We start from the raw sequence: 16,197 nt of genomic DNA on the forward strand, positions 1-16,197 counted from the left end.
TAATGCCAAGAATTTGCATAAAAGAAACGGACACAGCCTGGCCTACATGCGTGTGTGTCTAAGTGTGTGTTGGCCATTGTGCAATGCCAAAATGTGTGACCGACAAGATTTATCAAGTAATAACAGACATTTCGGACAACCCATAGACCCATTAGTAACACGCTGTTTGACATTGTCTGAAAATATCATTTTAATCACAGACCACACACACATGAGGAAGTTCAGGATGCGGATGCGGATGCGGAGGTGACTCCTTCATCGCCATGGTCCTGTGCCTTTAAGCGGGTTTAAGGGCTCTTAAGGTGACTAACTACCGCCTTCTAACTCAAAAACCTTGGCATTAAGATAGTTGGCATTTAATGCTACCTCAGACTTGCATCGAATACAAGACAGTGTTCTATATAGTACTATATGATACTTGGTACTAAAGCCCGTAGATAATCAACCTACATACCTAGTATGTACAATATTAAGACAGTGTTATAAATGTTACCCATTAGTCACTACTTTTTCGAAATAAGTAAAGGTAAACAAAATTATTTCTTATAGAACCCACACATTTCTTAAAGAAATTGTAACAAAAAAAATACATCTAATTTTTTCCTTAAAAAAATATTATTTTTCCAAAAATATACGAAAAAATATATTGGCGTTTATTTCTTAACTCGATAAAATAATATGAAAATACTTTAAAAGTTAATGTTGGCTTTTTCAAGGAAATCACTTTTAAAAGCCTCATCGAAAATTAATACATTTCCGACGAGAGTAAACTTTAGTCCCACATTTGGATTGTCGATCTCGTCCAATTTCTGTCTGATCTGCTCTAAAAAGCCTTTCAGTTGTTTGAAGCCGGTCTGGTAATGGCTCAGCTTAGACTGGAAGCGAGGTGAAAATAATAGACTACAAAGTTTAAGGTTATAGTTAAATGGTTACCTCGAGAAAGTCCCCAACGGCCTCGACCTCAATCCTTTCGGACACACATCCATTTTCATCGAATTTGGCTACAGCCAACTGACTGGCGCCACAAAGGTAGGCCTGAAGGACCCAAGAAGCACAGCGAAAAGAGGTTCGCCATTTCACATAACTTTTAACGACCCTTACGATGGTCAAAGAGCACTTCTCTAGCTCCTCGGGTTCAGTGCTGAGCTCCATTATTTCTTGTTTCTGGCTTCCAAAAATAAAAATAAGAGTGTGTGCACAGTTTAAAGTCAACAGCTTTAAGGATGTAGTCTCATGTTCCGGCCTACTTTTAAGAGGTTATTTAAAAAAAAATTTTTGGAATAAAAAATAATGCGATTGTTTCAATTTTCAAATATGTTTTTATAGGAACTATAAACTATTTGAAAATATTTTGTTTAATTTATTCTTGTGTAGTTTAATACACTTTATAGCATGCCAAAGTATGCATATAAAAAAAAAGGTAGGTCCCTGGCGCAGGTGATTTCGACTGATAGAGTCATAGAGATAGAGTTAAAAAAATGTATCTTAAATTAAAAAAACTAATCATTAAAAATAAATGATTCTAGTACGGGACAGAGGTGTTACTTTTTAGAAAAACATATCCAAATTTCAGCTAGATCGGTACCATAGAATTGTGTGAATCACCTGCGCCGCACACAAAAATGTCGTTCGGAGAAAAACGCGTTTAAAGTTTAGACGCTATCGAGAAACTCATACTTTTCGGTGTAGGTGCGCTCTCGATTATGGGCTGTATCGCTGTCATTATTTGATATTTTTTTATTTGAAACATTAACAGTACATTCTTAATAAACAGTACTTTCCAAATATGTGACAAAAAAAAAAATCGATTTTTTCATCCTCACACATGAGACTACATCCTTAAAAGTAAGAGACGGAAATGCTTCTAGCAGGGGGAGGTGATTCTGATCATGAATATATGTAACGCATATATTTATGTAGGGTCAGAGATGTCTCCTTCACTTCTGGTCAAAATTATAATACCCTCTGCCAGGGTATAAAAAGATAATACAAATTATATTTAATTTTTCTACTACCTTTGCCTTTTTACATAAAAGGTGTTAGCCAGGTTTATTGCGTGGTTATTAGCTTGGCTTTATTGCTATGTTGAGTCGGAGCCTTAGCTTCCAAATCCCTATCTCTCCTTGTATCACTCGTTTTCCCAGTCTAGTCTTCCCTAATACTCTACAAGTACCAAGTATAAAAATATACATATATCCCCATCCCGAAATTTTAGCTATTTGAGGAGTCCCATTCTAGTTGGCCAACTTTTGCCAATTACACGGAACGTGAGCCAAATTACAAAATACCTTTTGCACTTTTAATTTCTCGGCCATCTACAAAAAATAAAAATTAAAAACGAAAATAAATCTGTTTTTCCCAAAAAGCGTTTTGAACTAACAAAGTCTCTTTTTGTCACTGAACTGATTTGGAAGTTTGCCGCGGAATTTTTTACGTTAACTGCATGTATTGATAAGCCTAATAAATACAGTATTTTCAATAAATATACAATAAATTTGTGCATGTAATACAAATTTTATAAACAAATACATAAGCATTAAAAATACAAATAAATGAAATTCTGGCCAAGATTTTGCAGTTTAGTGAAGACTTTAATTTAAATTCTCTGAAAATTACATATTGAAAGAATGTCAAATAAATCAAGAAAGGAATGCTAACTTTGGGTGCAGCCAAAGTTCACATACCCTGGCCCTTATCCTTGGATCGAGTGTTCAACGACCTTAGTGCACTCGGACATAATACATCTTCTTATCAAACAACTTCTTCTCAATTAAATAAAATATATACAATTTATTTTTAACTCAATAGAAAAAGTAAATTTTCAACCATATATGTGTAAGTAACGTATGTATATGCTTATGCATGTATGTACATTACGCTAAGCTTCACAGGTGGCACCACCGAACTAGTAGCCCCACTTATCGGACTATATCTTGAGAAAGCGAATTATCCCAGATGAATGGTATATGAATAATTTAAAGTATTTTGGTATTTAATAATTTAATTTAATTAATTTAATTGAAAATAATTTTCAATTATATGAATAATTGAAATAGTAAAGCTAAAAATATTATATTTTTGTGAATTTATTTTTCTAACTATTTCGACGTTGGGTCTGAAAAAAAGTCGAGAAGAAAATTAAAAAGAAAGGAAAGCTAACTTCGGGCAGAGCCGAAGTTGATATACTACCTCTGCAGTTAAAACCGGATATATATTGCAAACATCGGATATAGTTGTCCGATCCTTATGAGAATATAATAATAAAACCAATTAATTACAATAAAAAATCTAAAAAAAAAGAAAAATCCACGCTTCTATCTTCAAAAATACCAAAGTTGGTATTTGTACCAAAAACCATTTCCAATCGTTCAGTTATATGGCAGTTATAAGATATAGTCGGCCGATCGTTATGAAATTTAGTAGGTTCTTGATATGTATATGTAGTTCAAAGATATGTATGTATGTATATGCGTATTAAGCTTCCATGCTTCTCAAGCATTTATTAAAAACTTCAACACTAGTAGCCTAACATTCTAATTATCTTTATTATTTTATGAAATATCCCGATTGTACTATTAGAATTGTCTATAGAAAGATCATTCTTATTTAAACGTACTCTTACTCTTAAGAGTAAGAAAAAGTTTTCTTAGGATCGTTCTATTTTAAACTTACACAGATAACGAGTGAATTAGTCACATTTAATTATACTCGTTACAGGTGTATGAGACGTGTTAATAAACGTCAAGATCGCAAGCGTTTCATCACCGGAACACGTCATAGTTGCTGCCCTCTGATCCCAGCCCGGGTGGTGTCCAGTCTGATCTCATTCCTACGCTTGATCCCCTATTGCAGAAAATTTTTTTTTTATAATATAGCTTTTTTCGACTTCCGTTGCTCTGGACTATCAAAACGTTCTGATATAACACTTGCGAACTTGAAAAACATTTGTCTTTGCTCTGTTATATGTCCATAAAAGTCACAATGAAACATAATTTAAATAGTTTAAGCACAATAAAAACTTAATAGAAAACTTTTTGGGAATGGATCAAACTATTTTTCAGAGTTCTTAAATGTGAGGAAGGAGAAACAAATGTCTGTCGTTCCTCCTTTTTTGTTGGATTGGTTAAGCAAAGTTATATATGTATGTATTTTATTTATGTACGTGCATTGCTCCCAGCATAGATAAACGCAATTACATGAAAGAAGGGCATGTTTATACCCTTGCAGAGGGTATTATCGTCAAAAAAACTATGTCATATTTCACTGAGCTTACATATGTATGCAGATCTTGTAATATTTCACTTCTGTTGGTTTTTCTTTTTAAAGAACACTTCAAGCTGTCAACGGTTTTATTATGATTTTCTATAAAAATGGTTTCATTTAACTTTTGTTATAGTAAGTGAAAAAAAATGGTTGGTATTTGATTAGAATTGCGGATTACTATAAAATGGGGACATCCGTCTCTGTGAACCTTCTGAAGGCGACTGAACTTTCTCCAAAAAATATTTGCGCTCCCGATTGCATTGGCTTTTTTAGGGAATTCCCCAATGTGAAAAGTTTAAGTCTTTAGTTCCAGTTCGATTTACTCAGCAGATTCATCTCGCGATAGGCAAGTTGAAAAAAATTAATTATTTAACGTATACGCTGCGCGTCACCAGATGTTACTTACAATTTTGAATGTTTACTATTGCACCTAAAAATCGTAATTTTCGTGCTTTCGTAAGTCAGAGATCTTTCTTGAAATTTGCTTAGAATAACAACCAATTTTTTTTTTTGCTGTTTGATTCAACATTTTTCTTTTTATACCTTTGCAGAGGGTATTATAATTTTGGTCAAAAGTGTGCAACGCAGTGAAGGAGACATCTCCGACCCTATAAAGTATATATATTCTTGATCAGGATCACCTCCTGAGTTGATATGAGCATGCCCGTCTGTCCGTCTGTCCGTCTGTCTGTTTCTACGCAAACTAGTCTCTCAGTTGTAAAGCTATCGTCTATTGAAACTTTGCACACACCCTTCTTTCCTTTGCACGCAGTATATAAGTCGGAACGGCCTGGATCGGCCGACTATATCCTATAGCTGCCATATAACTGATTGATCGGAAATGGTATAACTTTTGTGTTTTTAGAGTTAGAGAGTTCAAATTTGACATGAGAGCTATTTTTGGCAAAATATTACGACATGCCGAATTTCATAAGGATCGGCCGACTATATCCTATAGCTGCCATATAACTGAACGATCGGAAATGACCCAACTTTCGTTTTTTTGAAGATAGAAAGCTGGAATTTAATACAGATTCTATTTTTGGTCAGTTAATCCAACCTACAAAATTTCATTAGGATCGGCCGACTATATCTCATAGCTGCCATATAACTGAACGATCGGAAATGGTATTTGGTAGAAATATCAACTTTCGTATTTTTGAAGATAGAAGTTTGAGACTTTTTTTAGATTTTGTATTGTAATAAATTGGATTATATATTCCTATTCCCATAAGGATCGGCCAACTATATCCAACTATGATATGAGCATGTCCGTCTGTCTGTTTCTACGCAAACTAGTCTCTCAGTTTTAAAGCTATCATCTTGAAACTTTGCACACATCCTTCTTTCTTTTGCACGCAGTATATAAGTCGGAACGGCCCGGATCGGCCGACTATATCTTATAGCTGCCATATAACTGAACGATCGGATATACAAAGGACCACATGCTGTGAAGGAACGTGGTTCCGTTCGCAGGTAAGTGGATTATACAGTGATTGAAAAAATAATTGAAACGGTTGCTTTTATTTCACTTAAAAGCTTATTTTAAGTTTTAGCTTTAGAAATATTTATGAAACCCGATCTAGTCACGACCTTCTTTTTAAATACTTTTCGTCCGCAATTTTGGTTGTTTGAAAATTCAAAATTCGTTAGAAGACCTCATGTTTGGCTTAGAAAAAAAATAGAAACGCGGTCGTATTTTGTCGAAAACTGTGGTTATTCTTCGATTAAATTAAAATAAAATGTATTGTTAATAGCACAAGGAGTGCTATTGCATTAATTTACAGCAAAATCATAAAAATGGGTCGAGGAGCACATTGCACCGCAGTAGAAAGGAATTTAATTCTCAAATTAAAAGCAGAGGGCCAATACATGGGACAAATTGCCATACTATTGGAATGCTTAAAAGAAAAGTGTTTTCTACTATCCACTATACAGATAACCAAGAGAGACGTGGTAGAAGCGAGCAACTTCTACAAAATTTGACACGACCCTTATGAGGAAGTCAAAAAAAGGAACGCAAAAAGGAGAGTTCCTTTTATGATCAAGAGGCATATCGAAAGGCAACTCTGCTTTGCCAAAAACCAAGAGACCCGCCAGAGCTGGAAAAATGTCTTTTGGTCCAATAAGACCAAGTTTGATTTGTTTTCATCTGATGGTAGACGCCAGGAAACACAGCATTCGATCCCAAATACACCAAAAAGACGATCAAAAACGGAGGTGGCAATATATTGCTATGGGGATGTTTCTCTGCTTCAGGTGTTGGTCCACTTTATTAATAGGCAATATGTGTGCTAAAACCTATATAAATGTTTTCACATGCAGAAGAGGAAATGACTATGAAGTGGGAATTTATTCAGTATAACGATCCCAAACACACATCCAAGCTTGCGAAAAAACGTTTCCAGGACAAGAAAGTCGACGTCGAAAGTCAGCTCAGCCACCCGATTTAAACCCTATTGAGCATTTGTGGGTCATCCTAAAAAAACGTTTAAGTGAGTTTCAACCAAAAAATATGGAGCATTTGTGGGAGGAAGTCCAGGAAGAGTGGAGCTCGTAGGTCTGCTGCAGTTTTGAAAAACCATTGTAACGCAACTGAATATTAAAACTGAAAATATATATTTTTTTTTTTTTTTTTTTTTTTCGCGGTCTTTCAGAATTTGGAAATGGCTTGTGCATCAATAAGAGCATCAGCTAGCATTCCTGTATTCATCATAAAGCTTAGAGGCCCAGACGACCGAGGGGCGCTCAAGAAACGATTTGTTAGAGTATATTAAGTTATTGGTTAATTATTAAGCTAAGAGGAGTTAGTAAGGAAATTTAAAATTCTATATTTTAAATTAGAGGGACAGGAAAGAGATGTAATAGAGTAGAGACCATTGTAGTTCGAACATAATACCCTAAAAGGGTCATGCAGTGCATATGTCGAACTACAACGGCTAAGGAACAGAGGACTAAAGTTTCGAGTCCTTCTATTAGGAATGTTGAAATTTAAGCGTGTTAGTAAATGCTGGCTATCTACATCCCCGTTAATAAGGTTATGCAGAAAAACTACACCGAGCATTGTCCTACGATTTGTTAAGCTAGGTAAGTTAATAAGTAAAAGTCTGCTACTGTAGGATGGAAGCTGAAGATTTGCATCCCAGTATAGACCTCTAAGTGCAAATATTAAAAAGTTCTTTTGTACGGATTCTATGCGGTCCTTATGTACTCCATATTGGGGACTCCAGACACATGAACCGTACTCTAGTATCGGACGGACCAAAGAAATGAATAAAGTTTTGGTTATATAGGGGTCATTAAATTCTTTTGACCACCTTTTAATAAAACCAAGGACTCCTTTAGCCTTATTAACCATTAAGGAAATATGGTCGGCAAATTTAAGTTTTATGTCTAATAGGATGCCGAGATCATTAACCTGGGTTAATTTTTCTAAGGCAATCCCATTAATGGAATACGTAGCTTGCAGAGGGCAAGAACGATAAAAAGACATATGCTTGCATTTTGATCCATTAAGTATTAGATCATTAGCCAAACACCATTTTTGAAAGTTATCAAGGTCAGACTGAAGACTGCATTGGGCAGAGATGGATTTATACTGAAGACAAAGCTTTACATCATCTGCATACATAAGAACTAGAGAGTTCGTTAAAGCAGGGGGCAAGTCGTTTATAAAAAGCGTAAATAATAACGGGCCAAGATGACTTCCTTGAGGGACGCCGGATGTAGCACGGACCAGACGGGACTGTATGTTTTTAAATAAGACTCTTTGTGTCCTTCCATCTAGGTAGCTGGAGATCCACGTTAAGAGGTCTTTAGGAAAACCCAGCATATTCAGTTTACTCAACAAAAGTGAGTGATTAACTGAATCAAATGCTTTGCTGAAGTCTGTGTAAATTACATCGGTTTGATATCCCTTACAAAAGCCGTCTATGACAAAGGATGTCAACTCCAATAAGTTTGTGGTGGTGGAGCGACGCTTAATAAAGCCATGCTGACAAGGAGTGATAATCGAAGAGCAAAGGTGTTGCAAATGAGGGGTAATTAATTTTTCAAATAACTTTGGAATTGCCGATAACTTAGAGATGCCTCTGTAGTTAGCAGCCTCGGACTTTTTCCCTTTTTTATGTAGGGGAATTATAAATGATTCCTTCCACTTAAGGGGAAAAATCGAGGTTTCCAAAGATAAGTTGAAAAGTCTTAGAAGAGGTTTGCACAGAGCCCTGGCGCAGTATTTTAGCACACACCCTGGTACTCCGTCGGGGCCTGGCGAATAAATGGGTTTTACCCTTAAAAGACCAGATAATAAGTTGTTCTCAGAAAAAAACGGACAGAAAATAAGATTTGCTGCTTGAATGTTATATGCGTAAGGCTGATCAGTCAATTTAGGAGGAGAATAAGTTGTTTGAAAAAATTCTGCGAATAGATCGGCAATGGCCTGATCCGAAGTCGCAGAGGAATTTTCAAACGTAAGCAGAGGTGAAAAAGATACGTGTTTACGCTTAGTGTTTACAAAATTATAAAACTGCTTTGGATCCTGAGTAAATTGAATCCGGCAGCGGTCAATATAATTCCTATAACATTCAGCGTTATGCACGGTAAAATTCGACCGAGCTAGTAGGTATCTTGAGAAATCAACACTACTGCAGGTTTTTTTATATTTAAGTAAAAGCTTATTTTTTTTATTTTTTAAGTTAGCGAGGCACCTTGCAAACCAAGGAGGATTTGTTGAAGCGGACGGATGTTTCCAAGGCACACATGAGTCAAAAAATGTATTTAAAGTAAAATAAAATTTTTCTAAAGTGCCATTAAGATCAGTGCACGCCAGAATATCAGACCAGTCAAATGTATCGATAAGGCTATTAAGTTTCTGAAAATCAGCTTTACGGAAACAGCGAATCTTATTTACCACGCTCGGAGACATCTGATCGATACCAGGAGTGGTTTCGATTGAGACCTCCAGCGTGGGGTGATATGGATCCTCTGGGGCTGAAAGGGGAAAAGCTCTGGAGAGAGCGGTACCATCCGGATCAGATACAAAACATAAGTCTAAGAGCCGACCTAGCGAATTTCTAACATGATTGATCTGACCTAGGGACATGTCAAACATGCCCGCGGTGAAGTCATGGTAAGTTATAAGTGACAAAGATGGTGAGTTATCGACGTTGGACCACTTTAATTCTGGGATATTAAAGTCGCCCACCGCTACGAGTTGGTCACGATCCGTCATAAGATTAGAGACGTATCGAATAGCGGACAAATGCTGCCAATATGTGGGCGGTTCAGACATAGGAGGTATATATGAACATGTAATGTATAAAGCTTTCACGGACATAGTGATTTTAACGCAAATAAATTCTATGTCACCAAACTCTTGGGATTTCACCTCTTCAGAAGCAAAAGTAGAGTCTACCGAAATGAGGACTCCACCTCCTCTTCGCTGAGATCGATCCCGTCTAAAAGTGGTGTACTTACTTGGAAAAACTTCGGAGCTAAAGATCTCCGGATTTAACCAAGTTTCTGTAAATGCTATTATATGGGATGCAAAGAAAGAACTATCAGAATATAGCTTGGGGAGTTTGCTACGTAGCCCCCTAGTATTCTGATAGGTAAGAGTTAGTGAGGAAATTAGTTTTTTGGGTTAGTGGCCAAAGAAGAATTTACAATCCTTTCATAGTAAATTATGATAAACTAGTCAATTTAGATAAAGAGTAGTCACATATCTAGAATGTACAATATTAAGACAGTGTTATAAATGTTACCCATTAGTCACTACTTTTTCGAAATAAGTAAAGGTAAACAAAATTATTTCTTATAGAACCCACACATTTCTTAAAGAAATTGTAACAAAAAAAATACATATAATTTTTTCCTTAAAAAAATATTATTTTTCCAAAAATATACGAAAAAATATATTGGCGTTTATTTCTTAACTCGATAAAATAATATGAAAATACTTTAAAAGTTAATGTTGGCTTTTTCAAGGAAATCACTTTTAAAAGCCTCATCGAAAATTAATACATTTCCGACGAGAGTAAACTTTAGTCCCACATTTGGATTGTCGATCTCGTCCAATTTCTGTCTGATCTGCTCTAAAAAGCCTTTCAGTTGTTTGAAGCCGGTCTGGTAATGGCTCAGCTTAGACTGGAAGCGAGGTGAAAATAATAGACTACAAAGTTTAAGGTTATAGTTAAATGGTTACCTCGAGAAAGTCCCCAACGGCCTCGACCTCAATCCTTTCGGACACACATCCATTTTCATCGAATTTGGCTACAGCCAACTGACTGGCGCCACAAAGGTAGGCCTGAAGGACCCAAGAAGCACAGCGAAAAGAGGTTCGCCATTTCACATAACTTTTAACGACCCTTACGATGGTCAAAGAGCACTTCTCTAGCTCCTCGGGTTCAGTGCTGTCGGTAATTAGAATTAGTTTACTATAAATGGTCTAAACTGTATTCGTTTACAGATATTTGATTTCAACTTACAGATCCCCGAGCTTTTCGGTGTTTGTAACCCCCACAACCTCGGACGAGTAGAGTAATCGGAATTGCCCCAATTGAGCGGAGAACATTCCATACATCTGGTCCCTCTCATCTAGTGAGGCATCCGCATCGGGGAGTTTTCCTGGCTCAGCTAGATAAATATCGTACCATTTGTGTATATCCAAAAAAAAACTGCGACGGGGTCTTACCACTAAATAGGTACTGGCGTGCCTTAAATACGTAGGAATTACGAGCGTTAGCTTCCTCTTCTTTCCTATGCAACTTTAGAAAGATACACCCATTATGCCTGAAGGCCTCCAACGATAAATCGATGCTAAACGAGCTTAAAGGCTTGGCCTCAGTTAGGTTTCTTAGTACACCGCGGCAGCAAAAGACGTCAAAGTCGTGTCTAGTAAACGCCGATTTATCGACGTGCCCAGAGTAGTACTGCATCATGTCGAGCAGACCGGGATATTCGTGCTTTCGATGGACATAGGTTTCGTAGTTTTTGTCCAGATCCAAGGGATACTCCCTGTCCTCTGGCATTCGAAAGTATTTAATGGTTGAAATCGGTGACAACTTTTTGCTTTCCGGGTCGTAATGGAAAAGGTTTCGCAAACGAATGTTGCTGAGCTCCATTATTTCTTGTTTCTGGCTTCCAAAAATAAAAATAAGAGTGTGTGCACAGTTTAAAGTCAACAGCTTTAAGGATGTAGTCTCATGTTCCGGCATGAGATTCTAGTATCTAGTATTCTAGCGGAATGATTCTAGTACGGGACAGAGGTGTTACTTTTTAGAAAAACATATCCAAATTTAAGCTAGATCGGTACCATAGAATTGTGTGAATCACCTGCGCCGCACACAAAAATGTCGTTCGGAGAAAAACGCGTTTAAAGTTTAGACGCTATCGAGAAACTCATACTTTTCGGTGTAGGTGCGCTCTCGATTATGGGCTGTATCGCTGTCATTATTTGATATTTTTTTATTTGAAACATTAACAGTACATTCTTAATAAACAGTACTTTCCAAATATGTGACAAAAAAAAAAATCGATTTTTTCATCCTCACACATGAGACTACATCCTTAAAAGTAAGAGACGGAAATGCTTCTAGCAGGGGGAGGTGATTCTGATCATGAATATATGTAACGCATATATTTATGTAGGGTCAGAGATGTCTCCTTCACTTCTGGTCAAAATTATAATACCCTCTGCCAGGGTATAAAAAGATAATACAAATTATATTTAATTTTTCTACTACCTTTGCCTTTTTACATAAAAGGTGTTAGCCAGGTTTATTGCGTGGTTATTAGCTTGGCTTTATTGCTATGTTGAGTCGGAGCCTTAGCTTCCAAATCCCTATCTCTCCTTGTATCACTCGTTTTCCCAGTCTAGTCTTCCCTAATAATCTACAAGTACCAAGTATAAAAATATACATATATCCCCATCCCGAAATTTTAGCTATTTGAGGAGTCCCATTCTAGTTGGCCAACTTTTGCCAATTACACGGAACGTGAGCCAAATTACAAAATGCCTTTTGCACTTTTAATTTCTCGGCCATCTACAAAAAATAAAAATTAAAAACGAAAATAAATCTGTTTTTCCCAAAAAGCGTTTTGAACTAACAAAGTCTCTTTTTGTCACTGAACTGATTTGGAAGTTTGCCGCGGAATTCTTTACGTTAACTGCATGTATTGATAAGCCTAATAAATACAGTATTTTCAATAAATATACAATAAATTTGTGCATGTAATACAAATTTTATAAACAAATACATAAGCATTAAAAATACAAATAAATGAAATTCTGGCCAAGATTTTGCAGTTTAGTGAAGACTTTAATTTAAATTCTCTGAAAATTACATATTGAAAGAATGTCAAATAAATCAAGAAAGGAATGCTAACTTTGGGTGCAGCCAAAGTTCACATACCCTGGCCCTTATCCTTGGATCGAGTGTTCAACGACCTTAGTGCACTCGGACATAATACATCTTCTTATCAAACAACTTCTTCTCAATTAAATAAAATATATACAATTTATTTTTAACTCAATAGAAAAAGTAAATTTTCAACCATATATGTGTAAGTAACGTATGTATATGCTTATGCATGTATGTACATTACGCTAAGCTTCACAGGTGGCACCACCGAACTAGTAGCCCCACTTATCGGACTATATCTTGAGAAAGCGAATTATCCCAGATGAATGGTATATGAATAATTTAAAGTATTTTGGTATTTAATAATTTAATTTAATTAATTTAATTGAAAATAATTTTCAATTATATGAATAATTGAAATAGTAAAGCTAAAAATATTATATTTTTGTGAATTTATTTTTCTAACTATTTCGACGTTGGGTCTGAAAAAAAGTCGAGAAGAAAATTAAAAAGAAAGGAAAGCTAACTTCGGGCAGAGCCGAAGTTGATATACTACCTCTGCAGTTAAAACCGGATATATATTGCAAACATCGGATATAGTTGTCCGATCCTTATGAGAATATAATAATAAAACCAATTAATTACAATAAAAAATCTAAAAAAAAAAGAAAAGTCCACGCTTCTATCTTCAAAAATACCAAAGTTGGTATTTGTACCAAAAACCATTTCCAATCGTTCAGTTATATGGCAGTTATAAGATATAGTCGGCCGATCGTTATGAAATTTGGTAGGTTCTTTTAACTGACCAAAAATAGAATCTGCACTAAGTTTTAGCTTTCTATCTTCAAAAACACGAAAGTTGGGTCATTTCCGATCGTTCAGTTATATGGCAGCTATACGATATAGTCCTATAGCCTATAGTCCTGGTGACGCGCAGTGTATTTTAGTTCTCAATATTTCAGTCTCAGTTCTTAATATTTTAAACAATACAAAAAATTGTATGAAAAAAGTCACTTGTGATAGTTTTTAATATACTTTTTGGTTTAAAAAAGTAACTTAACATAAAATAAAAGTATATAATAAAAATATTTTTTTTAGTACATTGGGATTTATGTACTTCATTTTAAAGATGCTTCTTTAAGAGCTTGAATGTGCGGAAATGAAAAAATTTTGTTAAGTGTAGCAAATTACGTAATTATTGCCCCACACTCGATTACGTTTGTTTACATTTTTCAAAGCTGATAAAAATACAAAGATATGTATGTATGTATATGCGTATTAAGCTTCCATGCTTCTCAAGCATTTATTAAAAACTTCAACACTAGTAGCCTAACATTCTAATTATCTTTATTATTTTATGAAATATCCCGATTGTACTATTAGAATTGTCTATAGAAAGATCATTCTTATTTAAACGTACTCTTACTCTTAAGAGTAAGAAAAAGTTTTCTTAGGATCGTTCTATTTTAAACTTACACAGATAACGAGTGAATTAGTCACATTTAATTATACTCGTTACAGGTGTATGAGACGTGTTAATAAACGTCAAGATCGCAAGCGTTTCATCACCGGAACACGTCATAGTTGCTGCCCTCTGATCCCAGCCCGGGTGGTGTCCAGTCTGATCTCATTCCTACGCTTGATCCCCTATTGCAGAAAATTTTTTTTTTATAATATAGCTTTTTTCGACTTCCGTTGCTCTGGACTATCAAAACGTTCTGATATAACACTTGCGAACTTGAAAAACATTTGTCTTTGCTCTGTTATATGTCCATAAAAGTCACAATGAAACATAATTTAAATAGTTTAAGCACAATAAAAACTTAATAGAAAACTTTTTGGGAAGGGATCAAACTATTTTTCAGAGTTCTTAAATGTGAGGAAGGAGAAACAAATGTCTGTCGTTCCTCCTTTTTTGTTGGATTGGTTAAGCAAAGTTATATATGTATGTATTTTATTTATGTACGTGCATTGCTCCCAGCATAGATAAACGCAATTACATGAAAGAAGGGCATGTTTATACCCTTGCAGAGGGTATTATCGTCAAAAAAACTATGTCATATTTCACTGAGCTTACATATGTATGCAGATCTTGTAATATTTCACTTCTGTTGGTTTTTCTTTTTAAAGAACACTTCAAGCTGTCAACGGTTTTATTATGATTTTCTATAAAAATGGTTTCATTTAACTTTTGTTATAGTAAGTGAAAAAAAATGGTTGGTATTTGATTAGAATTGCGGATTACTATAAAATGGGGACATCCGTCTCTGTGAACCTTCTGAAGGCGACTGAACTTTCTCCAAAAAATATTTGCGCTCGCGATTGCATTGGCTTTTTTAGGGAATTCCCCAATGTGAAAAGTTTAAGTCTTTAGTTTCAGTTCGATTTACTCAGCAGATTCATCTCGCGATAGGCAAGTTGAAAAAAATTAATTATTTAACGTATACGCTGCGCGTCACCAGATGTTACTTACAATTTTGAATGTTTACTATTGCACCTAAAAATCGTAATTTTCGTGCTTTCGTAAGTCAGAGATCTTTCTTGAAATTTGCTTAGAATAACAACCAATTTTTTTTTTTGCTGTTTGATTCAACATTTTTCTTTTTATACCTTTGCAGAGGGTATTATAATTTTGGTCAAAAGTGTGCAACGCAGTGAAGGAGACATCTCCGACCCTATAAAGTATATATATTCTTGATCAGGATCACCTCCTGAGTTGATATGAGCATGTCCGTCTGTCCGACTGTCTGTCCGTCTGTCTGTCCGTCTGTCTGTTTCTACACGAACTAGTCTCTCAGTTGTAAAGCTATCGTCTATTGAAACTTTGCACACACCCTTCTTTCCTTTGCACGCGGTATATAAGTCGGAACGGCCTGGATCGGCCGACTATATCCTATAGCTGCCATATAACTGATTGATCGGAAATGGTATAACTTTTGTGTTTTTAGAGTTAGAGAGTTCAAATTTGACATGAGAGCTATTTTTGGCAAAATATTACGACATGCCGAATTTCATAAGGATCGGCCGACTATATCTTATAGCTGCCATATAACTGAACGATCGGATATACAAAGGACCACATGCTGTGAAGGAACGTGGTTCCGTTCGCAGGTAAGTGGATTATACAGTGATTGAAAAAATAATTGAAACGGTTGCTTTTATTTCACTTAAAAGCTTATTTTAAGTTTTAGCTTTAGAAATATTTATGAAACCCGATCTAGTCACGACCTTCTTTTTAAATACTTTTCGTCCGCAATTTTGGTTGTTTGAAAATTCAAAATTCGTTAGAAGACCTCATGTTTGGCTTAGAAAAAAAATAGAAACGCGGTCGTATTTTGTCAAAAACTGTGGTTATTCTTCGTTTAAATTAAAATAAAATGTATTGTTAATAGCACAAGGAGTGCTATTGCATTAATTTACAGCAAAATCATAAAAATGGGTCGAGGAGCACATTGCACCGCAGTAGAAAGGAATTTAATTCTCAAATTAAAAGCAGAGGGCCAATACATGGGACAAATTGCCATACTATTGGAATGCTTAAAAGAAAAGTGTTTTCTACTATCCACTATACAGA

General features: G+C 35.4%; 2 protein-coding genes across 5 annotated transcripts; both read right to left on the reverse strand.

Moving 5' to 3' along the window:
* Nucleotides 1-632: 632 nt before the first annotated feature.
* Nucleotides 633-4,466, reverse strand: LOC138926648 (uncharacterized). 2 transcript variants are annotated; one of them, XM_070281489.1, is made up of 3 exons: nt 4,274-4,466; nt 934-1,164; nt 633-875 (listed from the first exon to the last, which is right to left on the reverse strand). In XM_070281489.1, exons 2-3 carry the CDS (start codon nt 1,150-1,152, stop codon nt 690-692), a joined length of 405 nt encoding a protein of 134 aa, XP_070137590.1. In that variant the 5' UTR covers nt 1,153-1,164; nt 4,274-4,466; the 3' UTR covers nt 633-689. The 2 variants fall into 2 exon arrangements, with proteins under 2 accessions (XP_070137590.1, XP_070137592.1); XM_070281491.1 differs by having other exon boundaries at nt 934-1,168; nt 4,274-4,352.
* A 5,698-nt stretch (nt 4,467-10,164) lies between these two features.
* LOC122321332 (decapping and exoribonuclease protein Rai1-like) lies at nt 10,165-14,892 on the reverse strand. 3 transcript variants are annotated; one of them, XM_070278040.1, is made up of 5 exons: nt 14,701-14,892; nt 10,955-11,396; nt 10,749-10,896; nt 10,466-10,673; nt 10,165-10,407 (listed from the first exon to the last, which is right to left on the reverse strand). In XM_070278040.1, exons 2-5 carry the CDS (start codon nt 11,382-11,384, stop codon nt 10,222-10,224), a joined length of 972 nt encoding a protein of 323 aa, XP_070134141.1. In that variant the 5' UTR covers nt 11,385-11,396; nt 14,701-14,892; the 3' UTR covers nt 10,165-10,221. The 3 variants fall into 3 exon arrangements, with proteins under 3 accessions (XP_070134141.1, XP_070134145.1, XP_043067098.1); XM_070278044.1 differs by having other exon boundaries at nt 10,955-11,400; XM_043211163.2 differs by lacking the exon at nt 14,701-14,892 and having other exon boundaries at nt 10,955-11,459.
* Nucleotides 14,893-16,197: the final 1,305 nt, after the last annotated feature.

The sequence above is a fragment of the Drosophila bipectinata genome, chromosome XL, assembly GCF_030179905.1.
Source record: "Drosophila bipectinata strain 14024-0381.07 chromosome XL, DbipHiC1v2, whole genome shotgun sequence".
NCBI classification, from domain to species: domain Eukaryota; kingdom Metazoa; phylum Arthropoda; class Insecta; order Diptera; family Drosophilidae; genus Drosophila; species Drosophila bipectinata.

Excerpts from the sequence above, each read along its gene's own strand:
- LOC138926648 (XM_070281489.1), bottom strand. The coding sequence starts at position 1,152 with ATGGAGCTCAGCACTGAACCCGAGGAGCTAGAGAAGTGCTCTTTGACC. Across the intron at positions 876-933 it reads CCGTTGGGGACTTTCTCGAG|TCTAAGCTGAGCCATTACCA; the intron begins GTAACCATTTAA and ends CCTCGCTTCCAG.
- LOC122321332 (XM_070278040.1), bottom strand. The coding sequence starts at position 11,384 with ATGGAGCTCAGCAACATTCGTTTGCGAAACCTTTTCCATTACGACCCG. Across the intron at positions 10,897-10,954 it reads ACGCCAGTACCTATTTAGTG|CTGAGCCAGGAAAACTCCCC; the intron begins GTAAGACCCCGT and ends ATATTTATCTAG. Across the intron at positions 10,408-10,465 it reads CCGTTGGGGACTTTCTCGAG|TCTAAGCTGAGCCATTACCA; the intron begins GTAACCATTTAA and ends CCTCGCTTCCAG.